The sequence below is a fragment of the Microcebus murinus genome, chromosome 29 (genome assembly GCF_040939455.1).
Source record: "Microcebus murinus isolate Inina chromosome 29, M.murinus_Inina_mat1.0, whole genome shotgun sequence".
NCBI classification, from domain to species: Eukaryota; Metazoa; Chordata; class Mammalia; order Primates; family Cheirogaleidae; genus Microcebus; species Microcebus murinus.
The window spans coordinates 4,277,478-4,302,414 of record NC_134132.1 but is presented as its reverse complement, the minus strand read 5'-3'; the positions used below and the strand labels follow the sequence as shown (position 1 = coordinate 4,302,414).

Below are 24,937 nucleotides of genomic sequence, written 5' to 3'. Positions count from 1 at the left end.
ATGCCTGGCTAATTTTTTTCTATATATATTCTTTTCAGTTGGCCAACTAATTTCTTTCTATTTATAGTAGAGACGGGGTCTCGCTCTTGCTCAGGCTGGTTTCGAACTCCTGACCTCAAGCAATCCACCCACCTCGGCCTCCCAGAGTGCTAGGATTACAGGCGTGAGCCACCGTGCCCGGCCTCTTTTAGCAATTTTAAAATATATGATTAAAACTATGGTTATCAAGCAGTGCAGATCACCAAAACTTATTTCTCTAGTCTAACTGAAACTTTGTACCCTTTGATCAAAGTCTTCCCTTTCCCTATTGCTCTCCTTCCCCTGCAGCCCACACTCCCCCCACCAACTCTGGTTAACGCCTTTCTATTCACTATTTCTATAAAACTGAATAGAATGAACTGAAATAACTCAATGGCAAAAAAACAAATAACCCAATTTAAAAATGGGCAAAAGATCTGCGCAGGCATTTCTCAAACAAAGACATACGAATGGCCAACAGATATATGAAAAAACATCTCCAATCATCAGGAAAATGTAAATTAAAACCACAATGAAATATCCCATCACATCTGTTAGAATGGCTATCATCAAAAAGACAAACAATAACAAGTATTGGCAAGGATGTGGAGAAAAGGGAACCATTGTACACTGTTGGTAGGAATGTAATTATTGCAACCATTATGGAAAACAGTAGGGAGATTACTCAAAAAACCAAAAATAGAATTACCATATGGCCCAGCAATCCCACTTTTGATTATATATCCAAAGGAATTGCAATTGGTATGCAGAAGAGATATCTGCACTCCTATGTTCATCGCAGCAGTATTCACAGTATAGCCAAGAGATGGAATCAACATGAGTATCCATTAATGGATAAAATGGGTAAAGAAAATATAGTACAAATACACAAGGTAATATACATGGCTTTCAAAAAGAAGGAAATTCTGTCATTCATTACAACACGGATGGAATTGGAAGACATGATGCTAAGTGGAAAAAGCCAGACACAAAAAGACAAACATGGTATGGTCTCACTTATATGTGGAATCTAAAAAAGACATTTTGCATTTTATATCAATGGTATCAGGTTCATTAAGAGGTTCTCATTTTGTATGTACAGGTTGTTAAAAAAAGAAATGCTTAGTAGGCAGAAGAATACCCAGCAAAGACATAAGAAGTATATCCAAACAAATAGGAAATAGTACAGAATGAAAGATTGTCTTCACATATCAGTAAAAATGGCAAGATCTATTTCATTTGGGAGCAGCAAAGTATAAAAAATAAAGCCTTGAGAAGGGAACCAGAATTCCTGATTTCTAGTTCAGGGTTCATTACAATATAACTGGAATAAAAGAGTTCAAAAATCAGATCTTCTTAGATCCAAAATGACTTTGGTGGTTAAGAAAATATATTCTTTAAGAACCGGTCATATATGAGGTAGGTAAAGAGTTGATGTCTCTAGATATAGAGCTTCTAAGAAATGCAAATTACTCACTTCAGCTAAAGTACAATATTTTTCTTTCCTGGGCATTTTTGCATTTTTTTGCATTACTGGGAAGAGAAAGCCTTCAAGGAGAAAGGGAGTATGCTTAACCTGAGGAGCAGAGTTGAATATATAGTACACTTAAAAATAAATGTGGTGTATATGCACCAAGACTTCCAATACCAATTCAGAAGGATTCTGGGCATTTTTGTTAATATAATTTTAATATTTGAGAGCTTAAAATGTTCCTTTTATTGCTGCTACTCTCAAATTGTTTTCCTATAAGGATTATTCTTAATAAGGAAAGGATCTATTTACCAATTTTGAAGAAAAAAGAAAAGCAAAACTGAAAAAGAGAGTAGATGGACTTAATCATAAAGAAGGCTCAGAAAAATAAAAGGGAGTGTAAATAAGCAAAGGACAAAAAAAGAAAATCTGAGGTCCAGTCCCCTGGATCTGATTAAGAAAAAAAAGTAAGGAGAGCAAAATGGGTGGGATAGAGGCTCATTAGTCTCTTAAAGGACAAAACAAAAAGCTTTTTCTCTGACAGGGGTCATTAATCCAACACTTTCCTTTTTTGCAAGAAATCCCCATGTAATATTTTCCATAAGTCACTTAACCTTTTTGTCCCTTAATTTTCTCATTTATAAAAGGTAAAAATGTTATTTTAAAAGTTCCCTAAGGTCCCTTCCATCTCTAAAATGCTATCATTTTTGTAGTTATTCTTCCCTCAAATTCTCATTAATATGACTTTGCAAAAGCATTTTCTATACTTTTGGCTATTATTCTTGAACCAGGTAACTAAACTCATAAATGGGCAAGCAAGAAAAATAACTAAGTGCTTAAAACATTCCTATAGTCATAAATAAAATAACTTAAGAGACTCTTTGGAAAATGATATAAGAAAAATAATATTCTGGGTCATTTAGCATGAGAAAATAACATTTAGGAATAAATTGTATGGTTTTAAAAATTGGCTTTATCAGAGATAATTCAGGCTAAACTATTTTGTCCTTAAGTGTACTTTGTAATTCCATATCATGAAAACTCCTCAGACTTTTATACTTCTCCCATTACTATGGTTTCATTCATCATTATCTAATACAAAGATTACTGAAATGATATCCCAATAGTACTCCATAATAATCTCCAAATCTGTTCTCTCTTGATTAGTCAGACAATGTTGTTAATGTCAAAACTGATTTTTAGCATCTACCCAGGATAGATATACAAAGCTGGAATGAGGGTCACTCCCGCCCTAACAAGAGCAAGCCAAATAATCTATATGACTAGATTTTTTACTTGAACCTATCAGAAAACTGAGCTCACAGGAGAACAAATTAGCCTGAAATTTAAAGACACGCAAGTGTATCCCAGAAAAAAAATGTCTTGAGCACTAATTTATCTTGGGTAGGACATGAGGTGAAGATGGGAAATACCATATAAACTGGTATAAAGAATTTTTAATGGATTGCTTAATTAATTAAGACTAAGTGTGGGCTAGAGTAACAGTATATAATGCCAGAAGCCTGCAGACACAAGGGGAAGTAGCACTACATTATGGACTGTGTACTCACAAAGAATATTAGGGGACAGGGAAGGAGACTTGAGAAAGTATTTCTCATGATACAGACATGATGAGGGAAGTAGCTGCCACTGTGAAACAGGCAAAATGTCCACCTAGATCATTCTCCCAGACAGAATAAAACCCTTAAGTAAAATAATTCCAGGGGTAGGCAACCCAGGGCTGATATGGCATTGCTAGAAGAGGTAAGGGATCTAGGCTCTTCCAACTCATTTCTCTGCAGTCCCTAGGTGAGGCCCTTGTCCTTACTCTCTAAAAAATAGAAAAGAAATGGTCACCTCCTCCATTTTCAAGAAATTTCTGTAAGTAAATATACCCAATGCTATCTATCAGTAAAGTATAAAGGAACCTATCTTACAAAACCAGGCTCAGAGTTACTAAATAAAATTTACCTTTCATTGGCCAAAACTTAGTTTACAGCTACATCTAGCTACAAACAGTACATTATTGCCCCCAAAGTTTCAGAGCTCCGCTAATAAGGGGAGGAAGAATGGATATTGAGGGAGGCATATGGCAATCTCTACCACACATGTGTTACATTTTTCTGAGTCCCCTAAAATATATTATTTACAAATCTGGAAACTCAAGATAATGGATTAGGAACAAAACGGTAAAAGACAATGGAGTACAAATGGAAGAATGTGAGAGAGAAAAATAAAACAAAATACTTTTTGTTCCCTATGCCAATAACAACAAAGTAGTTATTCAATTACACGAAGTATAAAGGTCTATGTGTTTAGAAACAAAAGAACAGGGTACTTTGCAGGAACCTAGGTTGATAAAAGTCCCACCTATATAACAGTGAAAGATGAACCATATTCTAATTTTGTTGTATGAATGAATCCAGTTCTAAATATTAATTCATTTTTAAAATTCACTTTTCATATACCTCCCCTGTAATTTATATGACTTACAAACTACTTGGCTCAATATTTATTTTTACATCACCTTGTGTCAAAAGAAATATAAGGTAGTAAATTCTATCATAAAAATATTATCATTTTCTTTCACAATATTCATCAGTGAAAAATTACATTATAGTACAAGTTCCCATTGTACAACAGAATATAGGTCATTCAAACCAAAGCAACTGCTTCTGTCTCCTAATTTCAAAATAGAAGAAACTTTACTTTCTAAGATAAGAAATTCCTTCTGTCTACTTTGGCTGTAACTTTGCCTTCTAGTAATTCCCATATCTTATGATTATTTCCAACGGGTTTCACTTTTCCCTCTTCAGTTCATTTATCTCAGGATTCCCAGTTAACAGCTCTACTTAGTCTTTACTCTTCAGCTACCAGCTTATTTTAACTAAGGCTCAAATTGATCCTCCATCATTCCTATGCCTACTAGTTTACATGTCTGAATTGAAATCTTCCTTGATCTAAATTTATGCTAGTTAAGGAAACATGCACAAATTTCCCAATTCTGGTATCCTGTTCAGATACCTGGGTCTCAACAACAGTCAGCTTGGGGCTAGCAAACAAAGCAGCTCATAAAAATAAGAAATGGATTTATAAATTTGTAAACAAAATTATTGAAGTGACAGTGCCAATACAGAAAATCCAAAAATTAGCAAGGGTGTTTAATTTGTCATTTAGACTTTCAATTTTATGAATTTCAATCACTCTGTGAAGTTTTTTAATAAATGAGCAAATTCTAAATAAGAAAATCACACTGCTCAAACAGAAAATGAGAATATAGTGTTTATTTCAAGAATTGTAATTTTGAGCTAAAGATATAACCCTGAAAGAAAATGTAGTTCTGATACAATGTCAAACAACTGAAATAAAGTCTGATACTGATGACATAGTAATAAAAAAAGAAATGTACCATTCTGCCAGTAAAACATAAAAAACGGGCTTGGTGCTAAGATAATCACCTTGAAACTGCCTAGTGTACATTTAGAACATAACAAAGGGAAATAAAAAGGCAATCACTGTCTATACTATAAAAAGTAAAAAATTATAAATCAAGGCTGAGATTATATTTCAAGAGATATAGTCAACTTATGACAAAATATCTCTTCCCTATCCAAGTGAAAAGATCATGGAGCATGTATGTCTAGTTCTGTAAACAGTCCATTACTTTAGCCAATATGAATTGAGTCATTTTATAAAGTCTTAATTATATCTTCTTAAATATGTCTTGACATGTATGTACTTATCTCAATGCAATCATTTACACCATTCCCTTTCTTCCAATTTTCCTAACAAATTGAACTTAATTATTGTTAGTTTTTTTTAATAAATCCTAGACCTAGATTGTAGGATGCTGGCATAAGAATTCTGTTCTGACATTTTTCATGATAATTTTCTAAGTTTTTCTAATGAAATCTTTCTTTGTCTATCACTGAGATCACTTTTGGTTGCATATAACAGAAAAAGAAACAAATGGGCTTAAATAATACATTAAATTATGGGCTCATATTACTGAAAAACCCAGACAATGGTTGTCACTACTGTTTTCACATTAGAATCACCTGGATGGGTTTTTAAAAATACCCTTGGCAGATTCCAATGTGTCCTCCCCAGAAATAATGATTTAAGTGGTCTTGGATACTTCTATACATTTTTTTACAGGTTCTCAGATAACTTATAATGGGAAAACTGGGTTAAATATTACTGATTTAGAAAAAGGGGAAAAGGCTTCAGGTGTGATTTTAAAAGGATTTCAATTCCATTTCTCTCTCTGATTCTCTAAGCCCAATTCTCTCCCATGTATCATCTCCTGCCATGCAGGCAGGCTTTCTTCATGGCAGTATAATGGTTGCAGCTTTGTATCTATACTATATGTTACACAGTTCAGAAGATAAAGCTTCTTTTTCTCCAAACATAGAACACAATCCTAAACTATTCTCTGGGCCAACTGAGCTCCTATTCCCAACTGAATCAATCACTGTGATAAGAGAGAGAGAGAGAGAGAAAGAGAGAGAGAATATATTACACTAATCATGATAACTAGCCAAAAGTAAATAACATAAAATTAATATAAAATTTTGTGTCTGGAACTAACGAAACCTATAACATACTAACTGAAACAAAAATGTCAACTACTCTTTAAGGATGCCTATATAACTTGGAATACACATGGGAAAAAAGAGAAAAATCTCAAGTAAACAGTGTTAAAAGTAAACATGAACAGCAGTTACAGATGTTTGATTTTCAAAAAGCATTGCATAACTAGGTAGGGATGATACAAAATTTTAAAAATAAACCTGTGGGCACTATGGCTAAAAAAAAAAAATAATAATGCCACTAATCTGATGGTTGCATTATAGAATTGGTAAATTCCATAAAACATTTAAAGAATTAAAATCAATCATTCTCAAACTCTTCCAAAAATTGAACAGGAGGGTACACTTCCAAATTCACTTTATGATGCCAGCATTAAACTGATACCAAACCCAGTCAAAGTAACAAGAAAATAAAATCACAGGCCAATATTCTAAATAAATGTAGATATAAAAATCCCCCAAAAAAATACCTGTAAACTGAATTCAACAGCACATTAAAAGGCCCATACACCATAATCAAGTGGGATTTACCCCTGGTATTGCATGGCTGATTTAACATATGCAAATCAATAAATGTGATATACCACATCAACAGAAAGAAGGACAAAAGTTATATGATCTCAATGGATGCAAAAAAGCATTTGACAAAATTCAGCATCCTTTCATAATAAAACTCTCAAGAAATTAGGTATAAAAGGAATGTACCTCAATATAGTAATAAAGGCCCTATATGATAAGGCTACAACTAATATCTTACTCAACATGGAAAAGCTGAAATCTCCTTTAACACCAGGAACAATACAAGAATGCCCACTCTGGCCATTTCAATTCAACATAGCACTGAAAGCCTTTGCAGGAGCGACTGGGCAAGGAGAAGAAATAAAAGGCATACAAATCAGAAAGGAAGAAGTAATATTGTCTCTGTTTGAGGATTATATGATCTTATATAGAAAGCTCTAAAGACAGTGTCCACTAAAAAACTTGGAACTAATAAATGAATTCAGTAATGTCTCACAATGCAATATTAACATGCCAAAATCAGTTTAATTTGTATACATTAACAACAAACTACCCATTGAAGAAATTGAGAAAACAATCCCACTTCTTATAGCATCAAAAAGAATAAAACACTTAGGAATAAATTTAACCAAGGAGCTGAAAGATTTGTACACTGAAAACTATAAGACATTGATGAAAGAAATTTTATAATACACAAATAATAGAAATATATCCCATGCCTGTGGTTTGGAAGAGTTAATATTTTTAAAACTTCCACACTACCCAAAGTAATCCCTATCAAAATTCCATTGGCATTTTTCACAGAAGTGAAAAATAATCCTAAAATACATATGGAACCACAAAATACTCCATTATTAAAGTTCTCTTGAGCAAGAACAAAATTGGAGGCATCACACTAAAGTTTTCAGTTCCAAGCAAGAGGGAACAAGCACTTTACCCCCTATTTCTCCTATTATTAATAATTACAACTAAAACCCTGTATAAAACACAGGTCTCAGTAGACTCTGCAAGGTGGGTAAATAAAGTAGACTGACAAGGAACATTCATGACTCAAGAGAAGACCTGACAGTGAGTTCCTGGGGTTTTCTTTTCCTCCTGAGCCTGCTAGACTGAACACAAGAGTAGCCCATAGCCTAGAAATGCCAACTGATGGGCGGTGGGGGGAACTTCAGTAAAAGCCTGTCTTATCTAGCTAAAGAGCCAGGAAGAAGAAATCCCTGCAGGAAAACTTAAGATTTTACCCTTTCTGCTCCACAGAAACACCACAAAAGGAGCTTCACACTGTCCCTTCCCCACCAAATTTCTAGAGACTGTGGTGCAGAATCCTGTTGACCATCTATATGCTGCACTAAGTAGGTGGCACCCTTCCATTTCCCCACCAAGCGCTGCAGAAACTGTGGGGAAAACTCCTATTGTCCAACTCACCCTGTTCTATGCAAATAACAACAAAAAGGCAGCACCATACCTCTTCCCAGCTAGATAGTGGTGGGAGGGGGTAGATAATGGAAAGAGGGAGCTGAAGAAAGAACCTGTTCAAATCTGTGTATGAAATCCTGGGAACATCCTTAAGTGACTCATAGGTAAAAACAGAATCAACAAAGCAAAAGCTCTGACAATTGAATTATCATGTGGAATACTGTCCAAGTTTCAAGATAGCGACCGGGTAGCACATAAACAGAACAGAAAAGAGTAGTGCTGTGAAGGATTTAAATGCTAAATTGACATTTAGCCAGGCATGAGGGCTTGCACCTGTAGTCCCAGCTACTCAGGAGACTGAGGCAAGACAATCTCTTGAGCCCAGGAGTTGAAGGCTACGGTAAGCTATGATCACACCTGTGAATAGCCACTGCACTCCAGTCCAGGAGACAGAGTGAGACCCAGTCTCAACTAACTAAATAAACAAATAGGCCGGGCACAGTGGCTCACGCCTGTAATCCTAGTATTCTGGGAGGCCGAGGCGGGAGGATCACTCAAGGTCAGGAGTTTGAAACCAGCCTGAGCAAGGGTGAGATCCCATCTCTACTAAAAATAGAAAGGAATTAATTGGCCAACTAAAAATATATAGAAAATATTAGCAGGGCATGGTGGTGCATGCCTGCATTCCCAGCTACTCAGGAGGCTGAGGCAGAGGATTGCTTGAGCACAGGAGTTTAAGGTTGTTGTGAGCTAGGCTGACACCACGGCACTCTAGCCTGGGCAACATAGTGAGACTCCGTCTCAATAAATAAATAAATAAATAAAATGCCAAATAGCCGTTTGAACCACAAAAATGGTCCAGGATGTGTACTCTAAACCCAGATTAATTGACTGTTTACTAAAATATAAGATCTGAGTAGGAAGCATAATTTCATAACACAATACTGAAGATGTACAGAACTCATTCCAAAATTACTCATCATACCAAGACAAAGGAAAATCTCAAGTGAGAAAAGACAATCAACAGATGACAACACCAAGATGGAATAGATGCTGGAATTATCTGACAAGAATTTTAAAGCAGGTATCATACAAAATTACCAACAAGCAATTATAACATTCTTGGAAAAAATAAAAAATTAGAAACTCCTAGCAAGAATCTGGAATATTAAAAGAAAAACTAAATGACAATTTTAGAATTGAAAAACACAATAGCAAATGAAAAATTCACTGGATGGGCCAAATGGAGGAATGAAGATAAGATAAGAAATAATCAGTTGGCCGGGCGCAGTGGCTCACGCCTGTAATCCTAGCACTTTGGGAGGCCGAGGCGGGCGGATTGCTCAAGGTCAGGAGTTCGAAACCAGCCTGAGCAAGACCCCGTCTCTACCAAAAATAGAAAGAAATTAATTGACCAACTAAAAATATATATACAAAAAAAAAATTAGCCGGGCATGGTGGCGCATGCCTGTAGTCCCAGCTACTCGGGAGGCTGAGGCAGGAGGATTGCTTGAGCCCCGGAGATTGAGGTTGCTGTGAGCCAGGTTGACGCCATGGCACTCACTCTAGCCTGGGCAACAAAGTGAGACTCTGTCTCAAAAAAAAAAAAAAAAAAAGAAATAATCAGTAAACTTGCAGATGGATCTATAGAAATTATCCTATCAGAACAGAAAGAAAATAAATATAAAAAGAATTATCAGAGCCTCAGGGACCTGGGGGGAAATACCAAAAGGTCTAACATTTAGGTCATCAAAGCTTCGAAAAGGAGAGAAAGAGTGTAGACATGAAAAAATATTTGAAGAAATAATGGCTAAAAGCTTTCCAAATTTTTTTTTTAATTTTTTTTTTATTTTGGCATATTATGGGGGTACAGATTTTAAGGTTTCAATAAATGCCCATTTCCCCCCCTCCCCCCAAAAGTCTGAGTCTCCATCATGACCATCCCCCAGATGGTGCACATCTCACTCATTATGTATGTATATACCCACCCTCCTCCCCCCTCCCACCTGCCCAATACCCTATTACTGTAGTACCTATGTGTCCACTTAGGTGCTGCTCAGTTAATACCAGTTTTCTGGAGAATATATCTGGTGCTTGTTTTTCCATTCTTGGGATACTTCACTTAGTAGTATGGGTTCCAGCTCTAACCAGGAAAATATAAGATGTGCTATATCACCATTGTTTCTTAGAGCTGAATAGTACTCCATGGTATACATATACCACATTTTATTAATCCATTCATGGATTGATGGGCACTTGGGCTGTTTCCACAGCCTTGCAATTATGAATTGTGCTGCTATAAACATTCGAGTGCAGGTGTCTTTTTTGTAGAGTGTCACTGGATCATTTGGGTAGATGCCCAGCAATGGGATTGCTGGATCAAATGGTAGATTCACTTGTATCGCTTTAAGGTATCTCCAAATTGCTTTCCACAGAGGTTGAACTAGTTTGCAGTCCCACCAGCAGTGTAGGAGTGTTCCTCTCTCTCCGCAACCACGCCAGCATTTATTGTTTGGAGATTTTTTGATAAAGGCCATTCTCACTGGGGTTAAGTGATATCTCATTGTGGTTTTGATTTGCATTTCCCTGATGATTAGAGATGTTGAGCATTTCTTCATATGTTTGTTGGCCATTCTTCTGTCTTCTTTAGAAAAATTTCTGTTCAAGTCCTTTGCCCACTTTTTAATGGGGTTATTTGATTTTTTCTTCCTGATTTTCGTGAGTTCTAAGTATATTCTAGTTATCAGTCCCTTATCGGATGCATAGGATGCAAAAATTTTCTCCCATTCTGTAGGTAAAGCTTTCCAAATTTGATAAAAGATATAAGCCCACAGATTTACGAACTTTAAAAAGATAAACTCAAGTAAATCCATACCCAGACATGTCATAATCAAATTTCTAAAAAATTAAAGACAAAAAATAATTCTTGAAATCAGCCAAAGAAAATCAGCCATTGTTCCCCCCAACAATGGCAGGGGGGAAAAGGCACACCTCAAATCATGGTTTGGGTGTGGCAAAGTCATAACATGTAACCAAAATGTACCCTCATAATACCCTGAAATAAAATAAATAAAATTTAAAAAAAGAAAAATAACACGCTGCCTTTTGGGGAACATTAATAAGTCAGATGAGAACTGATTTTTTTTCTCATCTAAAAACCATTCATTTGGTTTCTTTTCTGTTCCTTAAACGTGTCATGTCTTTCTTTCTTCAGATCTCTAATGCTTGATGGTCCTTCTGTCTGAATCAATCTTCCTTAGCTTCTTCTCATCATTGGCTTCTCACTATTTGGATCTTCACTCAAATGTCACTTCAACAAAGAAAATTTCTTGAATTTTCCTATCAAAACTATCAACCCATCCCATATCTCTGTCATTCCTCTTTCACAGAGCCCTGATTATCATTTTCCTGATGCACATCACCAACAAAAAATCACTAGCTTATTTCACTTTTTACTTCAGGCCTCCTTTCCCCTTTACACTAAAAAGTTAGTAAGGTGAGGGCAAAGACCGTAGAGGTCTTACTCACCTTTATGCTTCAAGCACCTAGAATTACTCATAGTAGTATCTGCTGAAAGTCTGAATGAATGAATGGAACAGATTGGACAAATGCTTGAAATTAAACTAATTAGAGAGTAAGAGAAGGCTAATATTCAATATAGTATAAATTATAGGACATTCTGACTCAAGTGTTTTTGAATATGCACTTGTCTTAACATTTTCCAAAAGCTATAAAATATATGGATATCTGGCCTCCATCTCACAGCAATTAATTTGTAATATCTGGGGTTGGGGACTTGCCATTGGCATTTTGTAAAGCTCTCTAGATGATTCTAAGAAGCTGTTTTAGACAGGGCTAAAAAAACACTGGCTAAAAATTTAAAGCGACACTAAATTATATGCCTAAACAATTGACATATAATTTTGGATCTACCGTCAAACAGAGAAATCTAGTTCTAATAATGACCATATAATACAATTCTAAAGAGAAAAGGGGGCCTTTATCTAAGATGAAGCATGGAAGGAGCTCACGATTTGTAACAGAAACCTCTTTCAGGAAAACAAATTCACATTGGTATCTACCTTCCAAGAATACTGAAAACACAACAGGTATTTTATAATGGTGCTAAAATTCAGCTTCATCCTGAAAGGAATTTGTACAATTTCAGCCTCAAGAAAAATTCAGACACTCATGACAGAAACAGGAAAAGGAAATGAAAGACAATAGATACCTGTCTTAAGAAATAATTAATTCTATTTTTCTTCATTTCTATAAATCACTACATTTAACTTTAAGAACCAGCTCAAAGTTTACTTACTTCAAAAACTTTCTCTGCCTAAATTAATCAGTGGAGCTGTATTTTATTATACTTGCATACTATTTGTAATTAGAGCCAATAAAGAAATTATGAGAAAGAATTAGTTTTGGATGCCTTAAAATTAGAAATAACAATTAGTAACCCAAGCAGAGATATCAGAGGGCACTTGGATATATGTCTGAAGTAAACAGAGGGGGTAGACTGTGGACATAGATGACCTACTGGGTCTTTGACCTATAGAACAGCTCCTCCTCCTTGGGGGTATAATGATGAGTGTAACTTAAATTATCAGTTAAGATTATAGTATATAATGACAGCTAATTCCAAGTTTGGTGATATTCCCAAGGGTCATTAATATTGAACCACACACCTATACATTATGGAATAAATAATCAAAATCCTCATTCTATACAGGGGCTTCATCATTTTGCTAAATACAACAAATATCAAAATCAATGAATTTCAAATTTAAAAACTTTCTAGTACATTCTTAAATGCCAAAGTATTCTATAAAATCTGATGCTAAATTTGAAATTTAAGTGTGAATATTTTAAATCTAATAAGCAAATTTAAAAGAGCAAGTTGAAGACAAATTTTAATATTTATAATAATGAAATTTTTAGAGTACATCCTGATTTTGAATGTTTATTTTAATCAAAAATAACATAACATTATAATTGCAAATCTCGAGAACATTCAAAATCAAATCAAAGCTATACTTTCAGGACAAGGCACTAAAAATAAAATTTCCAAAATATATAACAATTATAAAATATCTATACATGCAACATAATCAAATCTGTGAAATAATTTATCTGAACTGGACATATACAATTCTTGGCACCAACAAGCAAGAAAACCTCCATATACAGAATTGTTTTCAGAGTAATCTTTAACTGATGGCAAATTCTTCTCTTAAGTTAAATTGATGCTCATTATATTTTCCTAGGAATTCTTATCAAGGTGAACACAACTAATCTGACATATAATTTCAATTGAAATTATATGTTGTTGTTTAGGCATATAATTTAGTGTCGCTTTAAATTTTTAGAAATTATAGTGTTATAGTGGCCCATCATACCAATAAAAAAGAATCGGTATACTGAGTCAAACTCAACAAAGCAAAGATGAAACAGCTTACAAGAAAAATAAAGTGCTATGACAAGAAAAGATTTTGAAAATAGGAAAACATTGGGCCTTGTAAAAGAAGGGGAAGCGTATATATAGGTTCAGTCTTTCGAATAAAACCAGAAGTCAGATTTTTTTAATGTTATGTAAAAATATAACTTGGAAAATTAAACTATCATATGCTTTTTCAAGACTGTAGCATATCCACACATAAAATATCTAGAAGATAAATTTTTTAATATTTGTATTTAATTGAAATTATAAAATTAATTTCATTACTAATCAGGGGTCCTCAAAATTTTTAAACAGGGGGCCAGCTCACTGTCCCTCAGACCGTTGGAGGGCCGTTGGAGAGTGCAGCGCACATTCCACACATGCGCACTGTGGGCCCAAGACAAGTCGGCTGCTAAGCAGGACAGGCAGAGGGCAGCAAAAACACCGGAGGGCCAGATAAATGTCCTCGGCGGGCCGCATGTGGCCCACAAGAGGTAGTTTGAGGATCCCTGCATTACTTCATACATTTGAAATAGTATTTTGATTTTGTTTTGAGAGCAATAATTTGGATTTTTCATTCATATATATGATACACCCACCTGGTTGAAGTGTATTGCCATTTGCAGAAGGGATTGAAAAACCAAAGTTTTCTATATGACTAAAATATTATGATTCTTGGGTAACCAGAGTCCCACGCAATACTTTTGATTGCGACTGCTTAATGCCAGAAAAGGCCACACAAAAAAGGAGTTTTCTGATCCAAAGAGAGGCAAAACTAAGAAAGAAAAATGTCAGTAAAGTAAAAGCAATTTGTAGAGCAACTCATCTTCCTTTAAAGCAAATGTGCACCATCTTCTTTCAATATAAAGATATAGTACAACACATACATATATGCATTCCTATGGACGCCTTCAGTGATTTCCATTGTTTATTCCATTGTAATACCTGTATTACTAATATTATCATAGATATAACTTTGATTATATTCTAAATATTCCTAAGTTTAAAAGATTTGTATTAGTAATAAATTACTTATGGTATATACTTCATGGCAGATGCTAAGGTATACATGACCATGACTCACTTGAGAAATACAACTAAAACCTAAAAATCCTCAAAAGGAAGAAATGATCTATTGAAACAGTGTGTTTATTTAATAATTACTGAGAATCTACTGAGAATGTCAAGAATAATGCTAGATGATTTTAAACTGTCTTTTTAATTTATACTTAGAAAAAAACTCATGGAACCTGATGCTAACTTTGACGATATCTCAGATTCAGTCAATTAATGCCTCAGGAAAAAAAATAAGTCTATTCCTGAATGTCTCTCACCAAATTAATATAATTCCTATAATTTCCTAGACATTCACAGTTGTGTTAACTAACATGGCATTTGTCCTTTCCTTACATTAGTTCATCCTGACTTTGTACCAGTTATTTCACCGTTGAAAACATTATAAATCAATTCTTGGCATTATTTTACCGAGCAGAATTTTATTTCCTCCAAGCAATGCTTTCCTTTGGTTGACTAGCTACATTTTAAACCCTGGTTAATGATCCTGTTTTAGTAATTTGCTATTAATAATACTTGCAAAAATGGTCCAGTTTCTACAAAAAAAAAAAAAATTTTTAACAACACCTTGTTCACACAAGGCTATTTTATGACATTTGTCTTTGTCTGTTTGGGCTCCTATAACAAAATATCATAAATTGGATAGCTTATAAAGACCAGACATTTATTTCTCACAATTCTGGAAGCTGGGAATCCCAAGATGAAGCACAACTAGATTCGGTTTCCAGTGAGGGCTTGCCTCTTCATAGACATCATACTCTGTCCTCACATGGTAGAAGGTCAAACAAGCTCCCTTGGCCCTATTTTATAAAGGTACTAATTCCATTAATAAGGGCTCCACCTTTATGATCTAATCACCTCCCAGAAGGGCCTACCTCCTAATACCATCATTTTGGGGATTAGAAGTTCAGCATATGAATTTTGAGGGGACACAAACATTCAGACCACAGCAATGTTAGCATTGGGTCTAACGTTTTAACTCTAAATTTTACTTTGGTTTTGTTTTTTGATACAGGGTCTCACTATGTCATCCAGCCTGGAGTGCAGTGGCAGCACAATCATAGCACACTATAACCTCAAACTCCTGGGCTCAAGTGATCCTCCTGCCTCAGCCTCCCAAGTAGCTACGACTAAGGCACATGCCACAACATCTGGCTAATTTTTTTATATTTTGTAGAGATAGGGTCTCGCTATGCTGCCTAGGCTGGTCTCAAACTCCTGGCCTCAGGCTATCCTCCCACCTCAGCCTCCCAAAGTGCTGGAATTATAGGTGTGATACTTGGTATTTTTATAAATTCAATCTGAATGAAATAGTTAACTATTCATATTTAAATTTAATCTGCTTCACTTGTTCAGTATTAGCCTTTATAAAAATGGAAACTCAGAAAAATGTATAGCAATACAATTCAACATACAAGTTAACAGGAGTGAAAAAAATCACTGAGGAGTCTTAGATTTTAAGATAGATTCAAATTGAAATGGGAAAAAATTTACAGTATTAGTAAAATGAGTTGTACCTAAAGTAAATCTTCCACTCTACATACAACACAATGAGTTCAGCTTTCATGTATGTACTAAAAATGACTGTTCTCTAACCCTACAAGTGATATTCCATGTAATAGTCTCTCATAGAGCAATGTTGAACTTCTGCTTAGCTTCAAGAATTTTGTTGAACCTTAAAAATATGCAAGTATCAAGTTAGCCAAAGATGGTACAGTAGGCTACCAGTTACCTCCCTCAGGTCCTAATATAATGTTTAAGTTATACAGTCTCCTCATAATTCCTAGATTACAAATAGGTTTAATTATAGGAGTCTTCTTACCAAATCTGGCACTTTAAAAGTTCTTTCTACTCTTGACAGGAAAACAGCATATGTGTTAGTCAAATTAGGTAATTCATCAGACATTCTATCGACCTGTGAATTCCAAAAACATGTTGAAACAAGAGGTTACAAAAAAGTATTTCATTTATTTTTATCAATACAAGTGGCACTATAAATAACAGGTTTGCAATGAAGCTCATCAATATTACTTTGTCATTTGAGATAAATATATATTCATAAAAAAGTAAAATTTTCAAATGCAATATAAAAGTAAAAAGCTTTAAGCAAATGAAATATTAAAATCTAAAAAGAGTAGATTATATGAATATCTAGGTAAGTATGATGGATCTGCATACATTGTTTAAATATATTAGGGGTGAGTTATTAGGTCTACTCTACTGTCAAATGCAGGCATCAATTCTTGTTTTATTTAATAACCAGCAGGTTGTAATCTCAATAATATATGAGTATAAGGGATTAAGACAATAATATGATATTATTTGTTAACACTGTTGTTGATACATGAAATAAAAAATATACATGAAATAAAAAATATATTAGCAATAACTATTTAATTATGTGGCAATTTAGATTAATATATTTTCTAAGCAAAAGGACCCACACTCTCTTAAATATGATAATTGCTCATATGCATTGAAGATGTAAATTAATAGGCTAGAGGAGTCTGGTAATCTAAAATTTTAATTAGCAATTAATTAATTCTTGTGACATTCTGATTTATCATACAATTTATTCATTTGTATTCATTTAATAATTTAAACTGTATAAACAATAGCAACATTGTATTATACAAAAGGGATAAGGATATACTTTCTCATTTTTACATGCTTCACTGTTCTTATTTCAGAATTTGATATTTACAGTTAATATTTCAGAATTTGACACATAGTAGAAATTAATTATATATCTTCCTATGTTCATTTTTTGTAACATTAATTTACTAAAAAGAATACTGTATCTGTCAAACTCTCTGCCTCTTTACCATAAATGCCAAAGTTGGCACTTGTCCACTATTTTTCTCATGATATTATTCCAACCTAGTCACCTGAAAGAAAACAAGCAGAACTAACTGATGAGCACACGTGTCCACAGAGAGAAGTAAAACTCAGTGTAAATCAAGCAGGGAGGGGGAATGGGCAAAAACCTACCTAACAAGTACAATGAACAGTATCTGAGTGATGAGCACACTCATAACCCTGACTGAAGCCTAGCAAAATTGATGCAGATAACCAAAAATATTTGTACTCCTGTAATATTTTGAAATTATACAAAAGGAAGCAAACAGGTAGCAATCAACATGATGACTCAAACAGCACCTCCCTTTTCAATATTAATATTGGATGTAAATGGCTTTAATTCCCCACTTAAAAGATACAGATTGACAAAATGGATGTAAAACACAACGCAAAACATCTGTTGTCTCCAAGAAAACCATTTAACTCATACAGAGTCGCATAGACTCAAGGTAAAAGAGTGTAAAAAAATATTGCAAGCAAATGAAAACCAAAAGTGAGCAAGAGTAGCTATTCTTATACCACATAAAATTGACTTTAAATTAACAACAAGGAAAAAAGATAAAGTTGTTCATTATATAATGATGAAGGAATCAATTCAATAAGAAAATATAACAATCCTAAATATATATGCACCTAACACCAAAGCTTACAGATTTATAAAATGAATATTGCTAGACCAAAGAAATGAAATAAACAATAACATAATGATAGTAGGAGACTTCAACACTCCACTGACATACCCAGAAAGATCATCAAGGCAGAAAATCAATAAAGAAATACTAGACTTAAACAGGACTCTAGAACAAATGGACCTAACAGAAATTTACAGAACATTCTACCCAAAAATGACAAAATATAAATTCTTCTCATCAGCACATGGAACATTTTCCAAGATAGACCATATGTTAGGCCACAGAACAAGTCTTAGCAATTTTTAAAAATCCCTATCAAACCATGTATCTTCTCAGACAAAAGTAGAATAAAACTAGAAATCACCTCTAAGAGGAATTCTCAAAACTGTACAAAAACATGGGAGCTAAACAACCTGCTGGTGAACAATCTTTGAGACAATCATAAAATCAAGATGGAAATTTTAAAAAATTTCAAATTAAATGACAATTGCACCACAAGACATCAAAATCTCTGAGATATAGCAAAAGTCATGCTAAGAAGGAAGTTCATAGCATTATATGCCTACTACAGAAAGATCACAGATTTACACATAATAACCTAATGGTTTCACACTACCAGGAGCCAAACCTACAGTCACCAGAGGGAAATAAATATCAAACATCAAAGCAGAATTAAACAAATTTGAAACCAAGAAAACAATGCAAAGGATCAAGGGAATGAAAGGGTGGTTCTGTGAAAAGATAAAAAAAAAAATGGACAGACTACTAGCTAGATTAAATAAGAAAAGAAGAAAGAGGATTCAAATACACTCAATCAGAAATCAAAATGGAGACATTACCATTGATACCACAGAAATATAATAGATAATCCATAACTACTATGCAAACTTCTACTCACACAAAGTAGAAAAACTAGAGGAAGTGGATTAATTTTTGGAAACACACAACCTCCTAAACTTGAATCAGAAAGAAACAGAAACAGACCAATATCAGGTAGGGAGATTAAATCAGTAATAAAAAAAAAAACTCACAATAAAAAAAGCCCAGGTTTAGAGGCATTCACAGTCAAATTCTATCAGACCTACCAAGGACAATTACTACCTATCCTACTGAAACTTTTCCATAACTTTGAGAAGGAGAGAATGCTTCCTAACTCATTCTACCAAGCTAGTATCACCTTGATACCCAAATCAGGAAAGGACACGATAAAATAAGCAAATGATGGATCAATATCACTCATGAACATAAATGCAAAAATCCTCAACAAAATACTAGCAAATTGAATTCAACGGCACATCCAAAAAAATAATTCACCATAATCAAGTGAGTTTCATCCCAGGGAATGCAAGGATGGTTCAACATATTCATATCAATAAATGTGATTCACCACATAAACAGAATTAAAAATTAAAAACAAAAAACATATGATCATCTCAATAGATGCAGAAAAAGCATTTGATAAAATCCAGAAGCTTTTCATGATAAAAGCCATATATGAATGATAAACCCACAGCAAACAAAATACTGAATGGAGTAAAGTTGAAAGCATTCTCCCTAAGAAATTGAGTAAGACAAAGATGCCCACTTTTATCATTTTTATCCAACATAGTACTGGAAGTCTTAGCCAGATCAGTTAGACAAGAGAATGAAATAATGGGCATCCAAACTGGAAAAGTGGAGGTCAAACCATCCCTGTTTGCCAATGATATTATCTTATATCTAGAATATCCCCAAAATTCCTCAAAATTCCTAGAATTAAGAGGACGGGTATATATATACATTGTAAGTGTGATGTGCATTGTCAGGGGGATGGACATGCTTGAAGCTCTGACTCAAGGGGAGAGAGAAGGCAAAAGCAATGTATGTAACCTTGACATTTGTATCCCCATAGTATGCTGAAATAAAAAAATAATAATAAAGAAAATAAATAAATAAAATTTAAAAACAATTTTTTTTAATTCCTAGAACTAATAAATTCAGCAAAGTCTCAGGTCACAAAATTAATATGTATAAGTCAGTAGCATTTCTGTATAATAACAGCCAAGCTGAGAATCAAATCAATAACTCAATCCCATTTACAACAGCTGCAATAATTAAATAAATAAAACACCTAGGCATATACATAACCAAAGAGGTGAAAGATCTCTACAAGGAGAGCTACAAAACACTAATGAAAGAAATCACTGATGACACAAACAAATTGAGAAACATCCCATGCTCACTGATTGGAAGAACCAATATTGTTAAAATACCCATAATGCCCAAAGTAATTCAATGCAATTCTCAACAAAATACCAATACCATTTTTCACAGTTAGAAAAAACAATTCTAAATATCATGTGGAATCAAAGAAGAGCCTGACCAGCCAAACCAATCTTAAGTAAAAAGAAAAAATCTATAGGCATCACATTATCAGGCTTCAAATTATACCACAAGGCTACAGTAACCAAAACAGCATTGTACTGCTATAAAAGATCAATGCAATAGTATAGAGAATCCAGAAGTAAAACCATATGTCTACAACCAAATGATATCCAACAAAACAGAGAAAAACACACACAGGGAAAGGACAACTGATTCAATAAATGGTGCTGGTAAAATGGGAGAGCCACATACAGAAGAATAATCTGGATTCCTATCTCTCACCATGCATAAAAATTAACTCAAGATAGATTAAAGATTAAATATAGGACCTGACACCATAACAATTCTAGAAGAAAACATAGGAAAATTTCTTCTGGACATTGGCCTATGAAAGAATTTATGATGAAAACCCCAAAAGCAAATACAAGAAAACAAAAATAAATAAATGGCACTTAATTAAACTAAAAATTTTCTGCACAGAAAAAGTAATCAACATAGAAAATAGATAACCTACAGAATGGGGGAAAATATTCACAACCTATATATCTGACAAAAGACTAATCTCCAGAATCTACAAAGAACTCAAAGAAATATGCAAGAAAAAAACAAATAACCCCATTATAAAATGGGAAAAAGACATGAACAGACATTTTTTGAAAGATGTACAAATGGCCAATAAACATATGAAAAAATGCTCAACATCATTAATCATCAAAGAAATGCAAATTAAAAGCAGGATGAGATACCACCTTACACTGTCAGAATGGACATTATTAATAAGTAAAAAAACAATAGATGTTGTTATGGATGTGGTGAAAATTCAATACTTACATACTGATGTGTACAACCTCTATGGAAAAAAGGATGGAAATTTTTCAAAGAACAAAAAGGAGATTTGCTGTTCAATCCAGCAGTCCTACTTCTGGGGATCTACCCAAAGGAAAAGAATTTATTTTATAAAAATAGACACCTTCCCCTGTATGCTTATCACATCACAATTCATAATTGCAAAGATATGGAACCACTGTGATCTAGCTGAAAAGTAAATCAAGAAGGTAATCCCATTTACGATTGCTATGAAAAAAGAAAATACCCAGGAATAAATATAACCAAAGAGGTGAAAGATCTCTACAAGGAGAACTATGAGGAAACTGAGGAAAGAAACTATACATTGCACATACAAATGGAAAAACATCCCATGATCATGGATTGGTAGAATTAATATTGTAAAAATGGCCATACTGCCCAACGTGATCTACAGATTTGATACAATCTCTACTAAAATACCAATGTCATTTTTCACATAATTAGAAAAAACAATCTTAAAATTCATAGAGAATCAAAAAGAGCCCAAATAGCCACAGCAATCTTGAGCAAAGAGAACAAAGCTGGAAGCATCACTTGACTTCAAATTAGACTACAAGGCTATATTAACCAAAATAGCATGGTGATGGTATAAAAATAGACACATAGATCAATTGAACCACACAGAGAAGCCAGAAATAAAGCCACATATTTACAGCCAACTGATCTTTGACAAAGTCAACCAGAACACACACTAGGGAAAGGGCATGCTTTTCAATAAAATGCTGCTTAGAAAATTAGATTGCCATATGCAGAATAATAACTTTTGGACCCATATCTCTCACCCTATAAAAAAATCAACTCAATATGAATTAAAGACTTAAGTGCAAGTCCTGAAACTATAAAAATACTAGAAGAAAACTTAGAGAACACTTTGTGCACATTGCTCATGAGTAAGACCTCAAAAGCACAGGTAACAACAACAACAAAAATAAACACATGGGACTTTATTAAACTAAAAAGCTTCTGCACAGCAAAAGAAATAATCAACAGAATGGACATACAACCTCCAGAATGGGAGAAAATATTTCCAAACTATGCATCTAATAGGGGACTAATATCCAGAATTTGTAAGGAATTCAAACAACTCAACAATTGGAGAGAAAAAAACACAAATAATCCCATTAAAAAGTGGGCAAAAGACATAAATAGACATTTTTCAAAAGAATACATACAAATGCCAAGAGGTATATAAAAAAATACTCAGCATTACTAATCATCAGATAAATGCAAATTGAAACCATAGTAAGTTCTCTTACACTAGTTAGAATGGCTATCATTGAAAAGACAAAAAAGTAATAGATATTGGTGAGGATGTGAAGAAAAGAACTCCTATACTCCTAGATGGAATACAAACTAGTACAACCTCTCTGGAAAACAGTATGAAGATCTCTCAAAGAACTAAAAATAGAACTACCAGTAAATCTAGCAATCCCATTCCTGGGTATCTACCCCAAAGAAAAGAAAAGAAATCAATATATGGAAAGGATACAGTATGCTTAACATAGCACTAATCACAACAGCAAAGATATAGAATCAACCTAAGAAGCCATTAGCAAAGGACTGAATAAAGAAAATATGGTATATATAGACAATGAAATATTATTCAGCCATAAGAAAGAATGAAATCATGTCTTTTGCAGCAACATAGATGGAACTGGAGGCCATTACCTTAAGTGAAACAGCACAGACATGGAATGACAAATACTGCATGTTCTCACAAATAGGAGGTAAATAATGTCTACACATGGACGTAGAGTGTGGAATGATAGACAGTGGAGACTTGGGAGGGTGAAGGAGTGGGGAGGGTTGGATGATGAAAAATTACTTAGTGGTACAATGTACATTATTCGGGAGATGGATACATAAAAGCCCTGACTTTTCCACTTCACAATCTATACATGTAACAAAATTCTACTTATACCCTATAAGTGTGTACTAAAAAAATGGAAAACAAAAATAGGAGTTTACATTAGAAAACAAGCTTCTTTAGGGATGTTTATATTAAAAAGCAAGTCTCTAAAAAATGTTTCAATAAAAATTAGAAACCTGTAAAAAGTCTTGTGTAAATTATAAAAATTAATCCCATAAATACAAATTTTATATATAATAAAACATAGGAGGTTTCATGTATCAGAAATTGATCTTGATTGTATGCCTTATATAACACCAAACCCTTTTCCATATTAGAAAACTTTTCATTTCAAAACTAGTTATGCGTTTTATTCTCCCTTAGTGAAGTGAACCCTGTATTAAACATCTACATTTCTTTCAAATGTTTCTCCTGCCACACAGTTTGAAACTGCATGCCTTAACTATTCTGATTACCCTCCCCTCAACATATCCCTAGTGCACATTTTTTCAAATATTTTGTCATCTCTAGAACTTCAATTTGTCTTTTTTTTTTAATTTCTGGCATATCCCTATCATTTAATATGCTCAATCTTTCTACTTTCCTTAATATATGTAATGTACTTATGATAACTATTTATGTTCTTGAATATTAATTCTACTACCACATGTAATTATAAGAGAACTCTAAAAGGTTGGTATTCAATATAAAGGATAATATTTCACTGTTAATGTATTACCTGATAATCAGCAGGCCCAGGATGAGTCCAAGCTTCTTTCTGAACCAGGAAGAAAGAACGAGGAAGAGAAGACCCAAAAGCACCTTTCATTTTTTTCTTCAAGCAGATATTTCTAACATTGGCAATTATCGTATTATTCAGGACATTATAAAACGCAGGACCTAAAATTATTTTAAAAATCATATATGTAAGGATAAACATGCTTTTAATTGCTTCTTTTGAACTCAGTTATGTTAAATTAAGTATATTTTTTAGAAAGAACTGTTATACATTGCTGGCAGGAATGCAAAATGGTATGGTCACTTTAAAATACAGTTTGTCAAAGTCTTATAAAGTTAAACATATACTTACCATATGACCTAGAAATTCTATTCCTAGGTATTTTCTGAAAAGAAATGACAAGAACCCAAATGTCTACCAGCTGATGAATATATTAACAAAATATAGTATTCCCAAATAATGGAATATCACTCAGCAATAAAAAGGAAAGATAAACACACAATATGAATGAATCTCTAAAATAGCATGCTAAGTGAAAGAAGGCAATGGTAAAATTCTGAATAATATATGATTCCATTTATATGAAATTCTAGAAAAAGTAAAAATCATAGCATAAGAACAATTGCCTAGTACTTGATGTAGGCAGTGGAGAGTAACTGGATAGGGGTAATGAGGAAACTTTATGAGAGGAAATGCTCCAAAACTTTATTGTAATGGTGGCTGCCTGACTATATACATTTACCAAAACTCATCAAGTTGTACGTTTACATGTACATCAAATTGCACACTCAAAATGAATGATTTTTATTGTGTATAATCTTTGTGTTGATTCACATTCTGGTGTAAATTCTCTTTTCTCATCATAGACAGGAAACAAACAGTTGGCAAAGGGCACTCTGGGTAGCAATAGCCTAAAAGATACTTTGGTTCATTCCAGATCTAAAAGTTATTAATTATTCATACTCCTTATACATACAAGGTTTTTCTCAAAAAGAACACAAACTCTTTCCAATTTTCCAAATATTCCAGTTCTAGTCTATTCCCTAAAAGTCTCTATCAAAATGCAGTTGTGTCAACTCTCAGAAAACCTAAGTGTT

General features: G+C 33.7%; 1 protein-coding gene across 2 annotated transcripts in view; it reads right to left on the bottom strand.

Annotated features, from left to right (window-relative positions):
- Nucleotides 1-24,937, bottom strand: part of STPG2 (sperm tail PG-rich repeat containing 2) — a 349,955-nt gene that overhangs the window by 236,717 nt on the left and 88,301 nt on the right. For both annotated transcript variants that reach the window (XM_075998692.1, XM_012763612.3), the window contains 2 exons: nt 23,841-24,001; nt 16,353-16,445 (listed from right to left, as the gene is read on the bottom strand). In XM_075998692.1, coding sequence (XP_075854807.1) covers nt 16,353-16,445; nt 23,841-24,001 — 254 coding nt within the window. The remainder of the gene's footprint in view (nt 1-16,352; nt 16,446-23,840; nt 24,002-24,937) is intronic.